Below are 21,434 nucleotides of genomic sequence, written 5' to 3' on the forward strand. Positions count from 1 at the left end.
GTAGCCACCACAGGAGTGAGATTCTGGTGTTGGGGGACAGAACTATCCTCCGGTGCATATGAAGGTGGGATCCGGACCATTTGTCCAACAGGTCCCACTGAAACACTCTGGCATGGAACCTCCCAAATTGGGGGGCCTCGTATGCTGCCACCTTCTTCCCCAGCAATCGAATGCATTGATGAATGGAGACAGTTGGTGGTTTCAGAAGGAGTTTTACCAAACTCTGAATTTCCAGTGCTTTCTCCAGAGAGAGGAACACTCTCAGCTGGACCGTGTCCAGAATCATACCCAAAAATGCCAACCGGGTTGTTGGAATTAAGTGTGATTTTGGCAGGTTCAAGAGCCAGCCGTGCTGTTGTAGAAGCGACAGCGACAGTGCAATGTCCTGTACCAGTTTTTCCTTGGACCTCGCCTTTATCAGGGGATCGCCCAAGTACGGGATAATTGTAACTCCTCTTTTTCTGAGGAGAACCATCATTTCTACCATGACTTTTGTGAAAATCCTCGGAGCCGTGGCCAGGCCAAACGGCAAGGTCTGAAATTGGTAATGAGTATCCTGGATTGCAAACCGGAGATCACTCTGATGAGGGGGATAAATGGGAACATGAAGGTAGGCATCCTTTATGTCCAAAGACACCATGAATTCCCCCTCCTCCAGGCTGGAGATCACCGCTCGGAGAGACTCCATCTTGAATTTGAATTTCCTCAGGAAATAATTTAGAGATTTTAGGTTGTGGATTGGTCGTACCGAGCCATCCGGCTTCGGCACTACAAATAAGGCTTGAATAAAACCCTTCCCCTTGTTGCGCCCGGGGGACCGGGATCACAACCTGATTTTGACATAATTTTTGTATTGCTCCACAGACTAGAACTCTGTCTGGAAGCTAAACTGGTAAGGGTGATTTTAAAAAAACGGCGAGGGGGAACGTCTTGGAATTCCAGTTTGTACTCTTGGGTCACAATTTGTAACACCCAAGGGTCCAGGTCTGAGCGAACCCAAACCTGACTGAAAAGCCTTAGACGTGCCCCCACCGGTACGGTCTCCTGTAAGGGAGACCCGGCGTCATTCAGTGGATTTGGCGGAAGCCGGGGAGGACTTCTGCTCTTGTGAACTCGAGGAGGCGGGAGTTCTCTTGCCCCTTCCTCTACCTCTGGTAGCGAGGAAGAAGTTACCTCGGCCTTTTCTATATTTATTGGGCCGAAAGGACTGCATTTGATAGTGCGGTTTCTTCTGTTGCGCAGGAGCATTAGGTAAATAAGTAGATTTACCCGCTGTGGCCGCTGATACTAAATCAGCAAGGCCGTCACCAAACAGTTCCCCACCCTTAAAGCGAAGGGACTCCATATTTTTCTTGGAATCAGCGTCAGCATTCCATTGATGAGTCCATAGCGCACGCCTAGCGGCAATTGACATAGCATTAGCCTTAGCCCCCAGGAGGCCAGCATCTCTTGCAGCCTCTTTCAAGTAGGCAGCCGCGTCCCTGACATAACCAAGCGTCACTAGGATGCTATCCCTATCCAGAGTATCTAAATCCACAGATAAACTTTCAGCCCATTTTTCAATGGCGCTACTAACCCACGCTGACGCAATAAGCGGTCTAAGCTGCGTCCCCGTGGTAGTAAAAATAGCTTTTAAAGTAGCCTCCTGCTTACGATCAGCTGACTCCTTAAGAGTCGTCGACTGAGCCGCAGGGAGCGCTACCTGTTTAGACAAGCGTGCTAGGGCTTTGTCTACCGTTGGTGGTATTTCCCACTTATCCCTATCCGCTGCGGGAAAGGGGTATGCCACCTTGATCCTATTAGGAATGAGAAATTTCTTATCAGGTGTATTCCAAATGCCATCAAACAGGTCATTTAGTTCAAAACAAGGAGGAAAAGAAACCGAGCGTCTCTTTTCTTTGTAAATAAGGACCCTCGTTTCTGGTGTAAAGGGGTCCTCGTCAATACGTAATATGTCTTTGACAGCCACAATCATATATTGAATACTCTAAGCCAATTTAGGATCTAACCTAGAATCAGCATAATCGGCACCGGTATCAGAGTCCGTGTTGGTATCTGTGTCATCTAATTGGTCAACACAACGTTTCAGTGACCCTTGAAATAAAGCGTCATATACTGATTTCTTCCAAATCTGCAGTTGAGAGTCAGATTTGGTAAACTTTTGATTTAACAGTGTAACATTAGCATTTAAAGCAGTTAACCAATCAGCCGTCGGCGGTGCCGACAGGACCCCCAAAATATTTGGTGTCCCCAATAAATTATCCTCTTGAGAGGAAAATTCTGCCTCAGACATGTTGTCTCCCTAACAGCACCCAAAGAAAAGCCTGTGAGGGAACAAAAGGAAAGGAGCCAGCTCACACCCCAGCGCCAAAGTGCAGGTCTGAAAACACCCTCAAGTGCCACAGAGCTGCAGCGCTATATATCTGTATAGAAATAATCTGCCCCCCCCCCCCCCCCTCGTTTTTATAGCCCCTGGTACTTGTCTGCCGTGAGGAAGGACCAGCGCTACTGCTTGGAGGAGGAAATTAGGTATTTTTAGCTCCCCAAGGCGCCCCCCCCCCCCCTATATGCCGTCTTTGTTGTAGAGAAGATGTATTTTCCTCACATACTCACCTGTCTTCTGAATTCTGGCTTGAAGAGGGGGCACGGCAAGCTGCGGGAGCGAGCATCCAGGAGAGCCCGGCGTTCATCTCCCCTCAGGAGCTGAAGGCATCCTCTCAGCAGCAGCAGAGCCCTGAAACTCATTAGAAGTGGGTCTAGACTGCTCTCCCCTCCTACCCACGAAGCAGGGAGTCTGTAGCCAGCAGATCTCCCCAAAATAAAAAACCTAACATTAAGTCTTTTCAGAGAAACTCTAAGAGCTCCCCCGAGTGCCTCCATCTCGCAGGGCACATTTCCTAAACTGAGTCTGGGGAGGGATATAGAGGGAGGAGCCAGGTCACGCCCCCTTTGAAAGTCTTAAAGTGCCCATGTCTCCTGCGAATCCGTCTATATCCCATGGTTCTTTTGGTGTCCCCAACATCCTCAAGGACGTAATAGAAACCTAATACACCAATCAGCCATAAGAATAAAACCATGTGCCTAATAACGTGTAGACCCCCTCATTCCGCCAAGCCACTCTGACCGAGGCATGGACTCCACAAGACTTCTGAAGGTGTCCTGTGGTATCTAGTGCTAAGACGTAAGCAGTGGATCCTTTAAGTTCTGTAAGTTGTATTAACTTTTTCAACATTTTGTGCTACATTAGCTTAATTATGAGACAGGATCAGATGGGCTAACCTTCGCACCCCGCATATCAAAGAGCATTAGGCGCCCATGACCCTGTCACCGGTTGTCCTGCCTTGCACCACTTTTGGTAGGTACTAACCAAGGACGTGCGGTGATGTAAATGGCTCAGGAGGCACTGCCTAGTACCAGAGCCAGAATTACACACAATATATGAACCAAAGAGTTCATGTGGGCATTATACAAAGATGCAGCAGTATACAGTACATCCAGAGAGTATTCACAGCGCTTCACTTTTTCCACATTTTGTTATGTTACAGCCTTATTACAAAATGGAATAAATACATTTTTCCCCCTCAAAATTCTACACACAATACCCCATAATGACAATGTGAAAAAAAGCTTTTTTTTAGATTTTTGCAAATTTCTAGAACCGCTGCCAGTGCCTTCAAATTGAACAATGAGCTCAGGAAGCGCTGTGCTCTTCCAATAGGCCCAGTCATGGACCGTGACCTTTGCTATGGATACACGGCGGTGTGACATAACAGGTCTCACCACCCTCCTGTCCGGTCGCTGCATACAGCCTCACTTATTTACACCATGATGGGACTCATGGGTAACTAAACTGACCGTCCAGGGGAGCACAGAGTTCAAAAAAAGTAACATTCCAGTTGGGGCACTGCTTATATGTATTCATCAGAGTGACAATCAGGAGATACATACAATCCAACAGTGGCGTATCAGAGATACAGAAACTAACAGGACAAAAGTGAGTGATAAAAGATAACACCTGCGGGTTCCTTCCTACATAAGAGACACGGGGGCTAATTCAGACCTGATCGTACCCGTGCAAAATTTTGCATGACTACGATCAGCCACCCTGACATGCAGGGGGACGCCCAGCACAGGGCTAGTCCGCCCCGCATGTCTGGCCCTCCATCCGCCGCACAGGTACCAAAGCATTGCACGGCTGCAATGCTTTTGTACCTGAAGAGTAGCTCCCTACCAGCGCAGCTTCTGTGATGTCACGCAGCCGCCGCGGCCCATCCCCTGCACGGTCTGGGCATGCCTGCGTTGACCAGACCGCTCCCCCAAAACAGCCGGCCCGACCCCTCCCGCCCAGCGAACACCTCTGCCTGTCAATCCGGCAGAGGCGATCGCATCTCTGGTATGCGCCAGAGCACTGCGGCACCTGCGCAGTTCAGACCTGATCACCCACTGTGCGAAAATGCACAGCAACGATCAGGTCTGAATTAGCCCCACGGTGCTGTACAATGCTTGCACATCCACATCGGCCAGTTCGCCCGCTGCTCAGTCCTCGCATCAATGTAAGCAACCCCCATCACTGAAGTACAGAGAGGAGGACAGATGACAGGTAGGGGCCAATATTTGTTATTTTATTTTTCCTGGGGGGTAACAATGTATTTTATGTGGGGAGCAATGTCATAGTTTTTTCTATGGTGTTTGTTCTTACTGTGGAGGCCAATGTACAGTATGTGTGGGTATTTATTTACTGTGGGGTCCAATGTGTGTGGTTTATTCCTGTGTGGGAGTAATGGTGTGCCTTGGAAATTTTAAAATATTGTTTGGTGTGCCACAAGTTATATAAAGGTTAAAAATCACTGGAATAATACAAAGAAGATATTTCTAATATATTCTTTCTAGTTTTCATATACTTTATATAGTCAAAACTCTGGCATATACGTTAGTATGACCACAGGCGTGCGCAGAGACTGACTGGCGGGTGCCGCTCCGGACTTCCCCCCCCTCCACGGCATTATAGTGTTCTCTCACCTCCCCTGTCCTGGATATAGACTGCTCACCTGGTCCGCTCACCTGGGCCACCCAGGTGAGCAGTTTATATCCAGGACAGGGGAGGTGAGAGAACACTATAATGCCGTGGAGGGGGGGAAGTCCGGAGCGGCACCCGCCAGTCAGTCTCTGCGCACGCCTGTGAGTATGACAGGAATGGCTCTGTCTCGCCTAGGAACATTCCACAAGACCTGCCATTTTGGAGCTGTTCCTACCTAGTCATTTAGCCATCACAATTTGCCTGTTGTTAAAAGCACTCAGATCTAACGCCCATTTTTCTTTCTTCAACAACTGACTGTTCACTTGAAGCCTAATACATCCCACACCTTGACAGGTGCCATAGTAATGATATCATGTTATTCACTTCATTGGTAAGGTATTTTAATGCTATGGCTGATTGCTGTATACTTGGAGATTGTTTTGCATGGTGTGTTGGGGGTTGTACAATTAGTGGAGAGGTGCACCTACTTTAATATGTAAAACACAAACACATTTTAAAAACACTTCCATAGATATAATTTACACAGATGAACGCTATTTTAAATACTCAACTTTAACAAAATAGCAGTAGGTACCAGTACCCACAGATACAAGTAAAGAAGATAAGAATACTGAGCACGTAGGGTGATGCAGCAGGTCATCGGAAATCAGAGAACTTAGAATCTGGCACCAGGTAGGTTACCGGGATACAAGGTAAGAATACAGAGCACATAGGGTCTGGTAGCAGGTGGCAGTATCCATGGATACAACATAAGAATACTAAGCAAGTAGGGTCAGGCAGCAGGTCACTGGAAATACAAGGTAAGAATAAATGTAGGATCTGGCAGTAGGTCCCCAGGGATACAAGGTAAGAATACGGGGCACATACAGTAGGTTCTGGCAGCAGGCCACCATGGATACAAGATAATAATATGGAGCACATAGGATCTGGCAGAGTGTAGCAGGTCACCGGGGATACAAGGTAAGAATACGGAGCACATAGGGTCTGACAGCAGATCACCGGGGATACAAAGCAAGACTACGGAGCATATAGGGTCTGGCAGCAGGTGGCAGTATCCACGGATACAAGGTAAGAATACTGAGCAAGTAGTGTCAGGAAGTAGGTCACTGGAAATACAAGGTAAAAATAGTGAGCTTGTAGGGTCTGGCAGCAGGTCACCGGGGATACAAGGTAAGAATATGGAATAAGTAGGCTCTGGCAGAATGTAGCAGGTCACCAGGGATACAAGGTAAGAATACGGAGCAGGTAGGATCTGGCAGAATGTAGCATGTCACCGGGGATAAAAGGTAATAAAACAGAGCACATACAGTTTGGTAGCAGGTCACCGTGGATACAATGTTATACTACAGAGCAATATGGCAGCATGTAGCAGGTCACCAAGAATACAAGGTAAGAAAGCAAAGCTACATAGGGCCAGTTCAGCAATTCGGAAAAAATAGGAAGACACCTAACACTATGAACCAGTAGCATGGCATAGCTAACACCATGTACCAGTAGCATTGCACAGCTAACACTACGTACCAGTAGCATGGCATAGCTAACACCACGTACCAGTAGGATGGCACAGCTAACACTACGTACCAGTAGCATGGCACACCTAACACTACGTACCAGTAGCATGGCACAGCTAACACTACGTAGCAGTAGGATGGCACAGCTAACACTACGTACCAGTAGCATTGCACAGCTAACACTACGTACCAGTAGGATGGCACAGCTAACACTACATAACAGTAGCATGGCACAGCTAACACTACGTACCAGTAGCATGGCACAGCTAACACTACGTACCAGTAGGATGGCACAGCTAACACTACATAACAGTAGCATGGCACAGCTAACACTACGTACCAGTAGCATTGCACAGCTAACACTACGTACCAGTAGCATGGCACAGCTAACACTACGTACCTGTAGGATGGCATAGCTAACACTACGTACCAGTAGCATTGCACAGCTAACACTACGTAACAGTAGCATGGCACAGCTAACACTACATAACAGTAGCATGGCACAGCTAACACTACGTACCAGTAGGATGGCACAGCTAACACTACGTACCAGTAGCATAGCACAGCTAACACTACGTACCAGTAGCATGGCACAGCTAACACTACGTACCAGTAGCATGGCACACCTAACACTACGTACCAGTAGCATGGCACAGCTAACACTACGTAGCAGTAGGATGGCACAGCTAACACTACGTACCAGTAGCATTGCACAGCTAACACTACGTACCAGTAGGACGGCACAGCTAACACTACATAACAGTAGCATGGCACAGCTAACACTACGTACCAGTAGCATGGCACAGCTAACACTACGTACCAGTAGGATGGCACAGCTAACACTACATAACAGTAGCATTGCACAGCTAACACTACGTAACAGTAGCATGGCACAGCTAACACTACATAACAGTAGCATGGCACAGCTAACACTACGTACCAGTAGGATGGCACAGCTAACACTACGTACCAGTAGGATGGCACAGCTAACACTACGTACCAGTAGCATAGCACAGCTAACACTACGTACCAGTAGCATGGCACAGCTAACACTACGTACCAGTAGCATGGCACACCTAACACTACGTACCAGTAGCATGGCACAGCTAACACTACGTAGCAGTAGGATGGCACAGCTAACACTACGTACCAGTAGCATTGCACAGCTAACACTACGTACCAGTAGGATGGCACAGCTAACACTACGTAACAGTAGCATGGCACAGCTAACACTACGTACCAGTAGCATTGCACAGCTAACACTACGTACCAGTAGCATGGCACAGCTAACACTACGTACCTGTAGGATGGCACAGCTAACACTACGTACCAGTAGCATTGCACAGCTAACACTACGTAACAGTAGCATGGCACTGCTAACACTACATAACAGTAGCATGGCACAGCTAACACTACGTACCAGTAGGATGGCACAGCTAACACTACGTACCAGTAGGATGGCACAGCTAACACTACGTACCAGTAGGATGGCACAGCTAACACTACGTACCAGTAGCATGGAATAGCTAACACTACGTACCAGTAGATGGCACAGCTAACACTACGTACCAGTAGCATGGCAGAGCTAACACTACGTACCAGTAGGATGGCACAGCTAACACTACGTACCAGTAGCATAGCATAGCTAACACTACGTACCAGTAGGATGGCACAGCTAATACTACGTACCAGTAGCATAGCATAGCTAACACTACGTACCAGTAGGATGGCACAGCTAATACTACGTACCAGTAGCATTGCACAGCTAACACTACGTACCAGTAGCATGGCATAGCTAACACTACGTACCAGTAGCGCTGCACAGCTAACACTACGTACCAGTAGCATGGCATAGCTAACACTACGTACCAGTAGGATGGCACAGCTAATACTACGTACCAGTAGCATTGCATAGCTAACACTACGTACCAGTAGCACTGCACAGCTAACACTACGTACCAGTAGGATGGTATAGCTAATGGTGTGTACACACGATGAGATATTTTCTTACGATTTTGACTAGTCAAAATCGTAAGAAAAGTTCGTGCAGTTCGCAAGGTGAAAGTCACCTTGCGATCCCGATTCGATGCGCGGTCGGCATCGCAAGCCTAGACAGACTGCGCAGGCAAGTCAATTTTGACTCTTAGAAGACAAACAAAATGGACACTTAGCCAAAATCGTACATAGTCAGTATCGCAAGCACAGTCATTATGTGTTTGCGATGTAGACCTAGCCCCTGTTGCATAATTGGAATCGGGCTTAGCCCGAATCTCACAGTGTGTATGCACCTTAACACTACGGTTGATTCTATATCGGAGTGGGAGAAGGGACCTTCTGACGTACCTAGGGGAGGAGACACGTCACCAGGGGGAGGAGCTACGGCCGAACAAGGTACCCGAAAAGTACCCTTGCGGGCTCGCTTCGCTCGCCACGCTTCGGGCACGGTGGCTCGCTCCGCTTGCCACCTAATTACTAAAGGTAATAGTTGGTAGCGTGGATACTAGAGCAACTGTCCCGCTGGCGTAGCTCCTCCCCCTTGTGCCGTGGCTCCTCCCCCTGACGGAAAAGGTCCCTTAGGCCACTTGGATCTAGCCTCAACCTTAACATTACGTTCCAGTAGCTGCATATAGCGCATACCTCCCAACATGACCCTCTCCAGGAGAGATAGAATGCTCTGCTCCTGGACTTCTCTCTCAATTTTTGATTGCCCTAACATGAGCTGAAACACCTTTCTTATCCATTAACCTGTTCAAAATAGGTGCCAGCAATCATATATTAAAAGTCCAGAAACAGAGCATTCCGTCCCTCCTGGAGAGGGTCATGTTGGGAGGTATGTAGCTCTAGGCCATCGCTACTGTACGCCAACACATGACATGCCACACAGGACGGAGACATACCCGGACAATAAGCGGGAAGCCCCGGGTCACGCCGGTAACGTGGCTCCGCAGCATGTTGTGCGTTAGCAGCTTCATTTTCCTTCCCTGGTTACTACACACGTGTGTCACAAAACGGCAACTACTTCCGGGTTCCCTGGCTCTCGGCAATCACAGAGTCGAACCTGTCACTAGGGGCGGGACACAGAGTACGACAATCGCCCATTTCCGCAGCCATGTAGGAACGTCACTGCGCACGCGCGACATCAATTTGCGTTCTTTGCTTGTCTTCTAGAAGACGCATGCGCAGTGAGAAAGGACTAAGGTCTCACCTTGGATGGGCGTGACTCCTCCCGGGAAAGCTATAGCACCGCCCCCTGCGGCCCCTCCTTCGTGTATCACAGCTTAGGTATTGCGGTGTGCAGTTGCTGGCTTCTTCTTCTTCTATTTGTGATATAGGGGCAAGACTCGGAGCGGCGCCATGTCAATCAAGGTAATCTCCGCCTGTGTATGTCTGTGCCTTACTTACTCCTGGCTAACTGCTGGTACATGTACCCAGATTTACGGACAGCCTGCGCTGCTCTCATGTGCACTCGAGGCTGCCTGAGTGTCAGCCTCCGGTGCACCAGTACTGTGTGTGTGGTGCAAATCTGATTTGCACCGCACACACAGTATGAGGTTTAAGAAGGCTGTCATCCGAATAAATAAAATAGGGGGGATGGGGGGGGGAGAAAAGTTTTACTTAAAAAATAAATAAATGTAATTTTGGGAAAATACAACATAAATCAGTGTCAGAGACCTAGATCTGTAGGATTACACTGTTTATATAAAGATTGGTAAATCTGTTCTAGTGCAGTGCACTGTCTGGGCTCCTCTATGTATAGGGGGGATTGCGCATATATAAGCCTATAGTGACAAATATGGCATACTGCTGCCTTACACAAAGGGACCTCGTCACATAAACTTGCTCACTAAGTGCATCTATGTTCAAAGCACTCTCAGGATGGTATATGTACCCAGATACTATGCATAAAATGTACCCAGGTGTTTCTAATACCTACTGGGGGTGTAATGTGGAGCCCGGTCACTTGCTATGTATTTGCTGTCCGTACACAAACCGCGTGTAAGACATCTGTAAAGTAATATTGAGTATGGGAGGCCTAGAGTCCCTGGCTTCTCTTGGACCTTGCACTTGTCGGTACAGCCACAAATATTTTTGTAAGCCTGTGAATAATGCAGCTGGTTGGTCTTCAAGAACTATTCTATTGAGTACTAGGTGCTTCATCGCGCCCTACGGGCGCTCTTCACACCGTCGCAAGGGGCTACGCCCCCTTAACCCTTGCATGCCTTTCTGGGGTTCAATATTTGTATTATATGGAGTATTACCTGCATTCCTTTGTCCGTGGTTAAATATTGCACAATGAAAGGGCGTGCGATGGTGAAGGAGGCACAGCCCCTTGCAACGGTCTGGAGGCGCCGTGCGTAGGGGAGGGGCAGGTACGGGTGGTGCGGCGGATGGGGAAGGGGGTCTGGAGGCGCTGCAGGTGGTGGAGGGGTAGGTGCGGGGGTGCCATGGGTGGGGGAGGGGTGGGTGGGGGGGACCGCAGATGGAGGAGGGTGTCTGCAGATGCTGCGGGTGGAGGGGGCAGGTGTGGGGGGAGACATATATGGGGGGTGGATGGTGGAGGGGGTCTGGAGGTGCTGTGGGTGATGGAGGGGCGGAGGAGTGGGAGCCACGGGTGGTGTAGGGGGTCTGGAGGCACAGCGTGTGGGGGAGGGGTGGAGTGCCGCATGTGGTGGAGGGGAAGGTGCGGAGGTGTGGTGCATTGAGGAGGGGTCTGGAGGCGCTGCGGGTACTGTACCTGCCAAAAAGTTAGTTGGAGGGCATGCAGTAACAGGGCCAGGACAGGCGTGACAGGGTCAGATCACGGGTGACAGGGCCAGGATAGGGGTAACAGGGCCAGCATAAGGGTGACAGGGCAAGGCCAGGGGTGACAGGGACATGACAGAACACAGGGCACGGGAGAGATTGGTATTAGGGACAAAACAGTGGTGACAGACAGATTTGTCTTACCGGAGTCACGGCTGCTGCTGTTCCACTCCAACCTGTTGGGATCTGCTGCTGGTGGAGACTTGGCATGGCTGGCTCTCTCAGGCTGGAGTCCTGCTTCCTCTGCCCGTCAGCATCCCTCCCCCCCTCCCCCCCTCCTCAGTCACACACCGCAGACCTCGCGCAGCTGCCGGGCACTGTGGTAAGGGGAGACTGGGAGTGACTGGTTAGCCCCCAGGAGACGCTGCGATTGGAGGGAGGAGGGGGTCATAGCATGCACACGGCGCGGACCTCGCGGCTGCTGGGCACTGTGGTAAGGGGAGACTGGGAGTGACTGGTTAGCTCCCAGGAGACGCTGCGGCTGGAGGGAGGAGGGGGTCGGAGCCTGCAAGCAGCTCGGACTTCTGCAGCGCTACCCGCTGGCTAAAGTGTGTGAAGGAGCTGGGCGCACCTCACTGCGGGCGGCAGCACTGCAGCTAGCGGTGGGGTTGCCGGGGCTGGAGATAACAGAGGCAGTACGGAACCTGCACAGCAGCAGGTGCCCCACAAAACTGCAGCTAAGAAGCGTGGAGTGTGCTAGAAAGTGATGCTCTTCCGCGCCAGAGAGACCCTGCTGAGTATGCTGATGTGGGGGGTCAAGCACACAGTGAGCCGGTGCCCGTCTGTCTGTACGGCATACCCCTCACACACCCCCATACCTCCCAACTGTTCCGGCAGCAGAGCCGGATTAAGGGGGGGGGGGCATGGGGTACGTACCGTGGGCCCCACAGTTTTAGGGGGCTCCCCGGCTGGAGTAGCTCTGTCCCAGCTCAGAAGCTCCCCCGTCCTGCCAGCAACAGCGGCAGCATTGTGCTACAGTCAGCACACGCTGCTGCGTGTTGGCAGGTCTGGGGTGTTGCCTGCTTTCTTCTGCCTGTGCGGGTGTGTAGGGGAAGCGACCACCTCCTCTGGCTTTAGCCCTAGCTGAGGGGCCAAAATTCCATATAAAAAAAAAAATCCTGGAATTTGCATAAGGGGGCGTGGCCACACGGGCGCGATTAGGCCACGTCCCCAGCCCCACAGCAGACACAGCCATGAGATAGGGCTCCCCTGTCTCAAGTGCCCTGGGCCCCCCGGACTCGTAATCCGCCCCTGGAGGCATGCCAGCAGCTCACAGAGCGCTGGGCATGCCCCTTCACTGACGAAAATGGGGGCCCTCTCGTAAAGCCACGACCTTTTTGGCCACGCCCCCTTTTCGCCGTGTGTGTGTGTGTGTGTGTGTGTGTGTGTGTGCCCTCCTTCTGCCTGAAGAAAGCTGGGAGGTATGCACCCCTGTCTGCCTGAAGAAAGCTGGGAGGTATGCACCCCTGCCTGTGCCATGCCCATACTATCTGCTTCTGCTCCTAGTCTCCTATAGATTTGCCCAGATCTGTGACTCATTTGACTAACTCCACCCAGTGTTGTGACTCCGCCCAGCGTTAGCAAATGAGTCACAAAGTCACAGATCTGGGCTGTTATATAGGAGATGGTAAGTGTCATCTTGATGGCAGGAGACCGATATGCGGCACTCAATAACCGTGGAATCAGGTGACTATTCTGTAACTATCCCAAATCATATGAAGAATTGTGATGTGAGACAGTAAATACAGGTGACCAGGGAAGAGATCTGCAGGGAGATTAGGGAAACAGTCACATGTTATCCATTGGCTAACCCTTGGGAGTTTGAAATGGGCATGTCCTTCAGACGTTACGTTATGTGAGGAGATCTAGGTCAATAGGGCTACGTTCTTTTATGGCGAGGTGAAGTCCCACCAAATCCTTGCAATTCATCCTAAATCCTCAATCCCCCCCCAGTGAGCCCATTTATCTCCAGCCTCGCCTTCCAAATGCCAGAGATGCGGTTTGATGGTTTATGAAGGGGCACACGCTTAACATCCCTCTGCAAAAAGATCATTTGGCACCAGACCAGTGCTGGCAGCTTTCTCTCCTTCCTGAGGTGAAGTCGTTACTTTAGCATAGTGAACATTTTCTGATTTTGTTTTCTTGTTTCTGATCACCTAGACATCCTTCTCATTCACTGAGGCCTCTGCTGAGAGCAGGGAGCGGGAAATATTAGAGATGAGCGCCGGAAATTTTTCGGGTTTTGGTTTTGGGTTCGGTTCCGCGGCAGTGTTTTGGGTTCGACCGCGTTTTGGCAAAACCTCACCGAATTTTTTTTGTCGGATTCGGGTGTGTTTTGGATTCGGGTGTTTTTTTCCAAAAAACCTAAAAAACAGCTTAAATCATAGAATTTGGCGGTCATTTTGATCCCAAAGTATTATTAACCTCAAAAACCATAATTTCCACTCATTTTCAGTCTATTCTGAATACCTCACACCTCACAATATTATTTTTAGTCCTAAAATTTGCACCGAGGTCGCTGTGTGAGTAAGATAAGCGACCCTAGTGGCCGACACAAACACCGGGCCCATCTAGGAGTGGCACTGCAGTGTCACGCAGGATGGCCCTTCCAAAAAACCCTCCCCAAACAGCACATGACGCAAAGAAAAAAAGAGGCGCAATGAGGTAGCTGTGTGAGTAAGATTAGCGACCCTAGTGGCCGACACAAACACCGGGCCCATCTAGGAGTGGCACTGCAGTGTCACGCAGGATGTCCCTTCCAAAAAACCCTCCCCAAACAGCACATGACGCAAAGAAAAAAAGAGGCGCAATGAGGTAGCTGTGTGAGTAAGATAAGCGACCCTAGTGGCCGACACAAACACCGGGCCCATCTAGGAGTGTCACTGCAGTGTCACGCAGGATGTCCCTTCCAAAAAACCCTCCCCAAACAGCACATGACGCAAAGAAAAAAAGAGGCGCAATGAGGTAGCTGTGTGAGTAAGATAAGCGACCCTAGTGGCCGACACAAACACCGGGCCCATCTAGGAGTGTCACTGCAGTGTCACGCAGGATGTCCCTTCCAAAAAACCCTCCCCAAACAGCACATGACGCAAAGAAAAAGAAAAGAAAAAAGAGGTGCAAGATGGAATTGTCCTTGGGCCCTCCCACCCACCCTTATGTTGTATAAACAAAACAGGACATGCACACTTTAACCAACCCATCATTTCAGTGACAGGGTCTGCCACACGACTGTGACTGATATGACGGGTTGGTTTGGACCCCCCCCAAAAAAGAAGCAATTAATCTCTCCTTGCACAAACTGGCTCTACAGAGGCAAGATGTCCACCTCATCATCACCCTCCGATATATCACCGTGTACATCCCCCTCCTCACAGATTATCAATTCGTCCCCACTGGAATCCACCATCTCAGCTCCCTGTGTACTTTGTGGAGGCAATTGCTGCTGGTCAATGTCTCCGCGGAGGAATTGATTATAATTCATTTTAATGAACATCATCTTCTCCACATTTTCTGGATGTAACCTCGTACGCCGATTGCTGACAAGGTGAGCGGCGGCACTAAACACTCTTTCGGAGTACACACTTGTGGGAGGGCAACTTAGGTAGAATAAAGCCAGTTTGTGCAAGGGCCTCCAAATTGCCTCTTTTTCCTGCCAGTATAAGTACGGACTGTGTGACGTGCCTACTTGGATGCGGTCACTCATATAATCCTCCACCATTCTATCAATGTTGAGAGAATCCTATGCAGTGACAGTAGACGACATGTCCGTAATCGTTGTCAGGTCCTTCAGTCCGGACCAGATGTCAGCATCAGCAGTCGCTCCAGACTGCCCTGCATCACCGCCAGCGGGTGGGCTCGGAATTCTGAGCCTTTTCCTCGCACCCCCAGTTGCGGGAGAATGTGAAGGAGGAGATGTTGACAGGTCGCGTTCCGCTTGACTTGACAATTTTGTCACCAGCAGGTCTTTCAACCCCAGCAGACTTGTGTCTGCCGGAAAGAGAGATCCAAGGTAGGCTTTAAATCTAGGATCGAGCACGGTGGCCAAAATGTAGTGCTCTGATTTCAACAGATTGACCACCCGTGAATCCTTGTTAAGCGAATTAAGGGCTCCATCCACAAGTCCCACATGCCTAGCGGAATCGCTCCGTGTTAGCTCCTCCTTCAATGTCTCCAGCTTCTTCTGCAAAAGCCTGATGAGGGGAATGACCTGACTCAGGCTGGCAGTGTCTGAACTGACTTCACGTGTGGCAAGTTCAAAGGGCATCAGAACCTTGCACACCGTTGAAATCATTCTCCACTGCGCTTGAGACAGGTGCATTCCACCTACTATATCGTGCTCAATTGTATAGGCTTGAATGGCCTTTTGCTGCTCCTCCAACCTCTGAAGCATATAGAGGGTTGAATTCCACCTCGTTACCACTTCTTGCTTCAGATGATGGCAGGGCAGGTTCAGTAGTTTTTGGTGGTGCTCCAGTCTTCTGTACGTGGTGCCTGTACGCCGAAAGTGTCCCGCAATTCTTCTGGCCACCGACAGCATCTCTTGCACGCCCCTGTCGTTTTTTAAAAAATTCTGCACCACCAAATTCAAGGTATGTGCAAAACATGGGACGTGCTGGAATTTGCCCATATTTAATGCACACACAATATTGCTGGCGTTGTCCGATGCCACAAATCCACAGGAGAGTCCAATTGGGGTAAGCCATTCCGCGATGATCTTCCTCAGTTGCCGTAAGAGGTTTTCAGCTGTGTGCGTATTCTGGAAAGCGGTGATACAAAGCGTAGCCTGCCTAGGAAAGAGTTGGCGTTTGCGAGATGCTGCTACTGGTGCCGCCGCTGCTGTTCTTGCGGCGGGAGTCCATACATCTACCCAGTGGGCTGTCACAGTCATATAGTCCTGACCCTGCCCTGCTCCACTTGTCCACATGTCCGTGGTTAAGTGGACATTGGGTACAACTGCATTTTTTAGGACACTGGTGAGTCTTTTTCTGACGTCCGTGTACATTCTCGGTATCGCCTGCCTAGAGAAGTGGAACCTAGATGGTATTTGGTAACGGGGGCACACTGCCTCAATAAATTGTCTAGTTCCCTGTGAACTAACGGCGGATACCGGACGCACGTCTAACACCAACATAGTTGTCAAGGCCTCAGTTATCCGCTTTGCAGCAGGATGACTGCTGTGATATTTCATCTTCCTCGCAAAGGACTGTTGAACAGTCAATTGCTTACTGGAAGTAGTACAAGTGGGCTTACGACTTCCCCTCTGGGATGACCATCGACTCCCAGCAGCAACAACAGCAGCGCCAGCAGCAGTAGGCGTTACACGCAAGGATGCATCGGAGGAAACCCAGGCAGGAGAGGACTCGTCAGAATTGCCAGTGACATTGCCTGCAGGACTATTGGCATTCCTGGGGAAGGAGGAAATTGACACTGAGGGAGTTGGTGGGGTGGTTTGCGTGAGCTTGGTTACAAGAGGAAGGGATTTACTGGTCAGTGGACTGCTTCCGCTGTCACCCAAAGTTTTTGAACTTGTCACTGACTTATTATGAATGCGCTGCAGGTGACGTATAAGGGAGGATGTTCCGAGGTGGTTAACGTCCTTACCCCTACTTATTACAGCTTGACAAAGGGAACACACGGCTTGACACCTGTTGTCCGCATTTCTGGTGAAATACTTCCACACCGAAGAGCTGATTTTTTTTGGTATTTTCACCAGGCATGTCAACGGCCATATTCCTACCACGGACAACAGGTGTCTCCCCGGGTGCCTGACTTAAACAAACCACCTCACCATCAGAATCCTCCTGGTCAATTTCCTCCCCAGCGCCAGCAACACCCATATCCTCCTCATCCTGGTGTACTTCAACACTGACATCTTCAATCTGACTATCAGGAACTGGACTGCGGGTGCTCCTTCCATCACTTGCAGGGGGCGTGCAAATGGTGGAAGGCGCATGCTCTTCACGTCCAGTGTTGGGAAGGTCAGGCATCGCAACCGACACAATTGGAGTCGGACTCTCCTTGTGGATTTGGGATTTCGAAGAACGCACAGTTCTTTGCGGTGCTACTGCTTTTGCCAGCTTTAGTCTTTTCATTTTTCTAGCGAGAGGCTGAGTGCTTCCATCCTCATGTGAAGCTGAACCACTAGCCATGAACATAGGCCAGGGCCTCAGCCGTTCCTTGCCACTCCGTGTGGTAAATGGCATATTGGCAAGTTTACGCTTCTCCTCCGACAATTTTATTTTAGGTTTTGGAGTCCTTTTTTTACTGATATTTGGTGTTTTGGATTTGACATGCTCTGTACTATGACATTGGGCATCGGCCTTGGCAGACGACGTTGCTGGCATTTCATCGTCTCGGCCATGACTAGTGGCAGCAGCTTCAGCACGAGGTGGAAGTGGATCTTGATCTTTCCCTAATTTTGGAACCTCAACATTTTTGTTCTCCATATTTTAATAGGCACAACTAAAAGGCACCTCAGGTAAACAATGGAGATGGATGGATTGGATACTAGTATACAATTATGGACGGGCTGCCGAGTGCCGACACAGAGGTAGCCACAGCCGTGAACTACCGCACTGTACTGTGTCTGCTGCTAATATATAGACTGGTTGATAAAGAGATAGTATACTCGTAACTAGTATGTATGTATAAAGAAAGAAAAAAAAAAACCACGGTTAGGTGGTATATACAATTATGGACGGGCTGCCGAGTGCCGACACAGAGGTAGCCACAGCCGTGAACTACCGCACTGTACTGTGTCTGCTGCTAATATATAGACTGGTTGATAAAGAGATAGTATACTCGTAACTAGTATGTATGTATGTATGTATGTATGTATGTATAAAGAAAGAAAAAAAACCACGGTTAGGTGGTATATACAATTATGGACGGGCTGCCGAGTGCCGACACAGAGGTAGCCACAGCCGTGAACTACCGCACTGTACTGTGTCTGCTGCTAATATATAGACTGGTTGATAAAGAGATAGTATACTCGTAACTAGTATGTATGTATAAAGAAAGAAAAAAAAACCACGGTTAGGTGGTATATACAATTATGGACGGGCTGCCGAGTGCCGACACAGAGGTAGCCACAGCCGTGAACTACCGCACTGTACTGTGTCTGCTGCTAATATAGACTGGTTGATAAAGAGATAGTATACTCGTAACTAGTATGACTATAAAGAAAGAAAAAAAAACCACGGTTAGGTGGTATATACAATTATGGACGGGCTGCCGAGTGCCGACACAGAGGTAGCCACAGCCGTGAACTACCGCACTGTACTGTGTCTGCTGCTAATATATAGACTGGTTGATAAAGAGATAGTATACTCGTAACTAGTATGTATGTATAAAGAAAGAAAAAAAAAACACGGTTAGGTGGTATATACAATTATGGACGGGCTGCCGAGTGCCGACACAGAGGTAGCCACAGCCGTGAACTACCGCACTGTACTGTGTCTGCTGCTAATATAGACTGGTTGATAAAGAGATAGTATACTCGTAACTAGTATGACTATAAAGAAAGAAAAAAAAACCACGGTTAGGTGGTATATACAATTATGGACGGGCTGCCGAGTGCCGACACAGAGGTAGCCACAGCCGTGAACTACCGCACTGTACTGTGTCTGCTGCTAATATAGACTGGTTGATAAAGAGATAGTATACTACTAATATTATATATACTGGTGGTCAGGTCACTGGTCACTAGTCACACTGGCAGTGGCACTCCTGCAGCAAAAGTGTGCACTGTTTAATTTTAATATAATATTATGTACTCCTGGCTCCTGCTATAACCTATAACTGGCACTGCAGTGCTCCCCAGTCTCTCCCACAATTATAAGCTGTGTGAGCTGAGCACAGTCAGATATATATATATACATTGATGCAGCACACTGGGCTGAGCAGTGCACACAGATATGGTATGTGACTGAGTCACTGTGTGTATCGTTTTTTTCAGGCAGAGAACGGATATATTAAATAAAACAAACAACTGCACTGTCTGGTGGTCACTGTGGTCGTCAGTCACTAAACTCTGCACTCTCTTCTACAGTATCACAGCCTCAGGTCAATCTCTCTCTCTCTCAACCCTAATCTAAATGGAGAGGACGCCAGCCACGTCCTCTCCCTATCAATCTCAATGCACGTGTGAAAATGGCGGCGACGCGCGGCTCCTTATATAGAATCCGAGCCTCGCGATAGAATCCGAGCCTCGCGAGAATCCGACAGCGTCATGATGACGTTCGGGCGCGCTCGGGTTAACCGAGCAAGGCGGGAAGATCCGAGTCGCTCGGACCCGTGAAAAAAAACATGAAGTTCGGGCGGGTTCGGATTCAGAGAAACCGAACCCGCTCATCTCTAGGAAATATAGCAAGTGGCATTATTATTTATTACTTTTTTTGTTTTTGTTACCCTTCTAAAATGCATAATAAAAATAGATAAAGTATTTGATAAAATAAGGAAGAAGGTGGCAAAAATGTGTGAAATCTCATCCACTTCATATATACAGTATGTGCCACTGCCATAATCTGATAGTGATTGGTAGTAAAAGCCCCATCTGATGTATCTTCTACTTTGGCATTGGATGGATCCATGGTGTATTCTGGGTGTGAGCAATAGAATCTTTTCAGATACGAGTTTGCCAGCAGGTAAGGTGCCACTGCTAAAATGATTTGTGTGACCGTTTTACAAAATGGTACTTGCAGCAGTCATAGATGCTTATATTCCAATAGTACTTGCAGCAGTCATAGCTACTAATATACCAGTGGTATTTGCAGCAGTCATAGATACTTGTATACCAATGGTACTTGCAGCCAGCAGTCGTATATGCTTATATACCAACGGTACTTGCAGCATTCTTAAATATATACCAGTGTATGGGCCATTGTTCATGTGGCCACATCAGAGGTTATTATCCATGTCCTCTTGTTTTTTCTCTTTAAGGTTGGAGATGCTCTTCCAGATGTGCAGGTGTACAATGGTGGTCCAGGGAACAAGACCAGTATAAAGGAGGTGTTTGGTAACAAGAAGGGGGTACTGTTTGGTGTTCCAGGAGCTTTTACTCCAGGCTGTTCCAAGGTGCGTTTATGATTTAATAGCTAGATAACACTGTGTGATCTAGGAATGGAAGATTGTAGGCATGTGCAATTGGCCAACACATTACCATAATAACGTTTGTCAGAAATGCAGAAATGCTGTACTTGGTATAACTGCACACAGTGCCACAGAGAAGACTTTTGTAACTCTATGAAGCAATGGGCATTTCTTGGTTTCCAGTGCTTTTTTTATTTTTTTATTGCCACACTTCAAAGTACAAACATGTTTCTTAATCACTGGAACAATGGACAGTTTGATGTACAGCACATAAGCAGTTTATTTGACAGACATAATTGTTTAGTTGCTTATCAAATTTAAAGCTCATTTCCCCTGATTTGAAGGGGAATATAACCATTGTTTTAAGTCCCTATACACGGGAGAGATGTGTGCTGACCGAACCGTTCGGCACACATCTCTCCCCCCACTCAGCACAGCGCGATGTGTGCTGAGCGAGGTGGGGGGGGGGCTCCTTTCACCCAGCGGGTGAAATGAGTGACGTTCTACATTGAGCCTGCATGCAGGCCAATCTAGCACTGGCGATAGCCCCGCGCATCGCTATCGCTGTGGGGGTTACACACAAGTGGTCTGTGCTTAAAATCTAAGCAATCTAGTCAAATTGCTTAGATTTGGGCTTCTGGGGGCGGGGCCAGCTAGCATGGCCGCTTTTTAACAGAGCTCCTCTAAGCTGCATAGAAAGTCCAACTGAATTCTCCTTTTTGGTGGGTCCCACTACTCTAAAAACTATATTCCCTTGCTGCCAGAACTCCTCTGCCAACAGGGATACTTTTATTGTGGAGGAAGGTTGTGAATTGCCCCGGAGTCAGGCCATCGGGTTGGATGGCTAGCATGACCGCCAGCGTGGAGTTGGCGCGAATCTGCCTATACTTGTAACCCCCGCTGTGAGACGCCGGCGCTGGACGGGCGCTGCCGCCGCTTTCTTGCGGTCTGCTGATCCCTGACCCTGTGCCTGTTCCTATTGAGGTGACGCT

At 48.9% G+C, this 21,434-nt stretch overlaps 2 protein-coding genes across 2 annotated transcripts in view; one reads left to right on the forward strand and one right to left on the reverse strand.

The window, feature by feature from the left end:
* TRMT112 (tRNA methyltransferase activator subunit 11-2) overlaps positions 1 to 9,687 on the reverse strand; it is a 61,113-nt gene extending 51,426 nt beyond the window's left edge. Inside the window, exon 1 of the mRNA XM_063944973.1 lies at positions 9,447 to 9,687. Coding sequence (XP_063801043.1) covers positions 9,447 to 9,521 — 75 coding nt within the window. The 5' untranslated portion in view covers positions 9,522 to 9,687. The remainder of the gene's footprint in view (positions 1 to 9,446) is intronic.
* A 72-nt stretch (positions 9,688 to 9,759) lies between these two features.
* Positions 9,760 to 21,434, forward strand: part of PRDX5 (peroxiredoxin 5) — a 43,427-nt gene continuing 31,752 nt past the window's right edge. The window contains exons 1-2 of the mRNA XM_063944972.1: positions 9,760 to 9,915; positions 20,293 to 20,427. Of these exons, the coding sequence (XP_063801042.1) occupies positions 9,904 to 9,915; positions 20,293 to 20,427 (147 nt within the window). The 5' untranslated portion in view covers positions 9,760 to 9,903. The remainder of the gene's footprint in view (positions 9,916 to 20,292; positions 20,428 to 21,434) is intronic.

This window comes from Pseudophryne corroboree, chromosome 11 (genome assembly GCF_028390025.1).
Source record: "Pseudophryne corroboree isolate aPseCor3 chromosome 11, aPseCor3.hap2, whole genome shotgun sequence".
Taxonomy (NCBI): Eukaryota; Metazoa; Chordata; class Amphibia; order Anura; family Myobatrachidae; genus Pseudophryne; species Pseudophryne corroboree.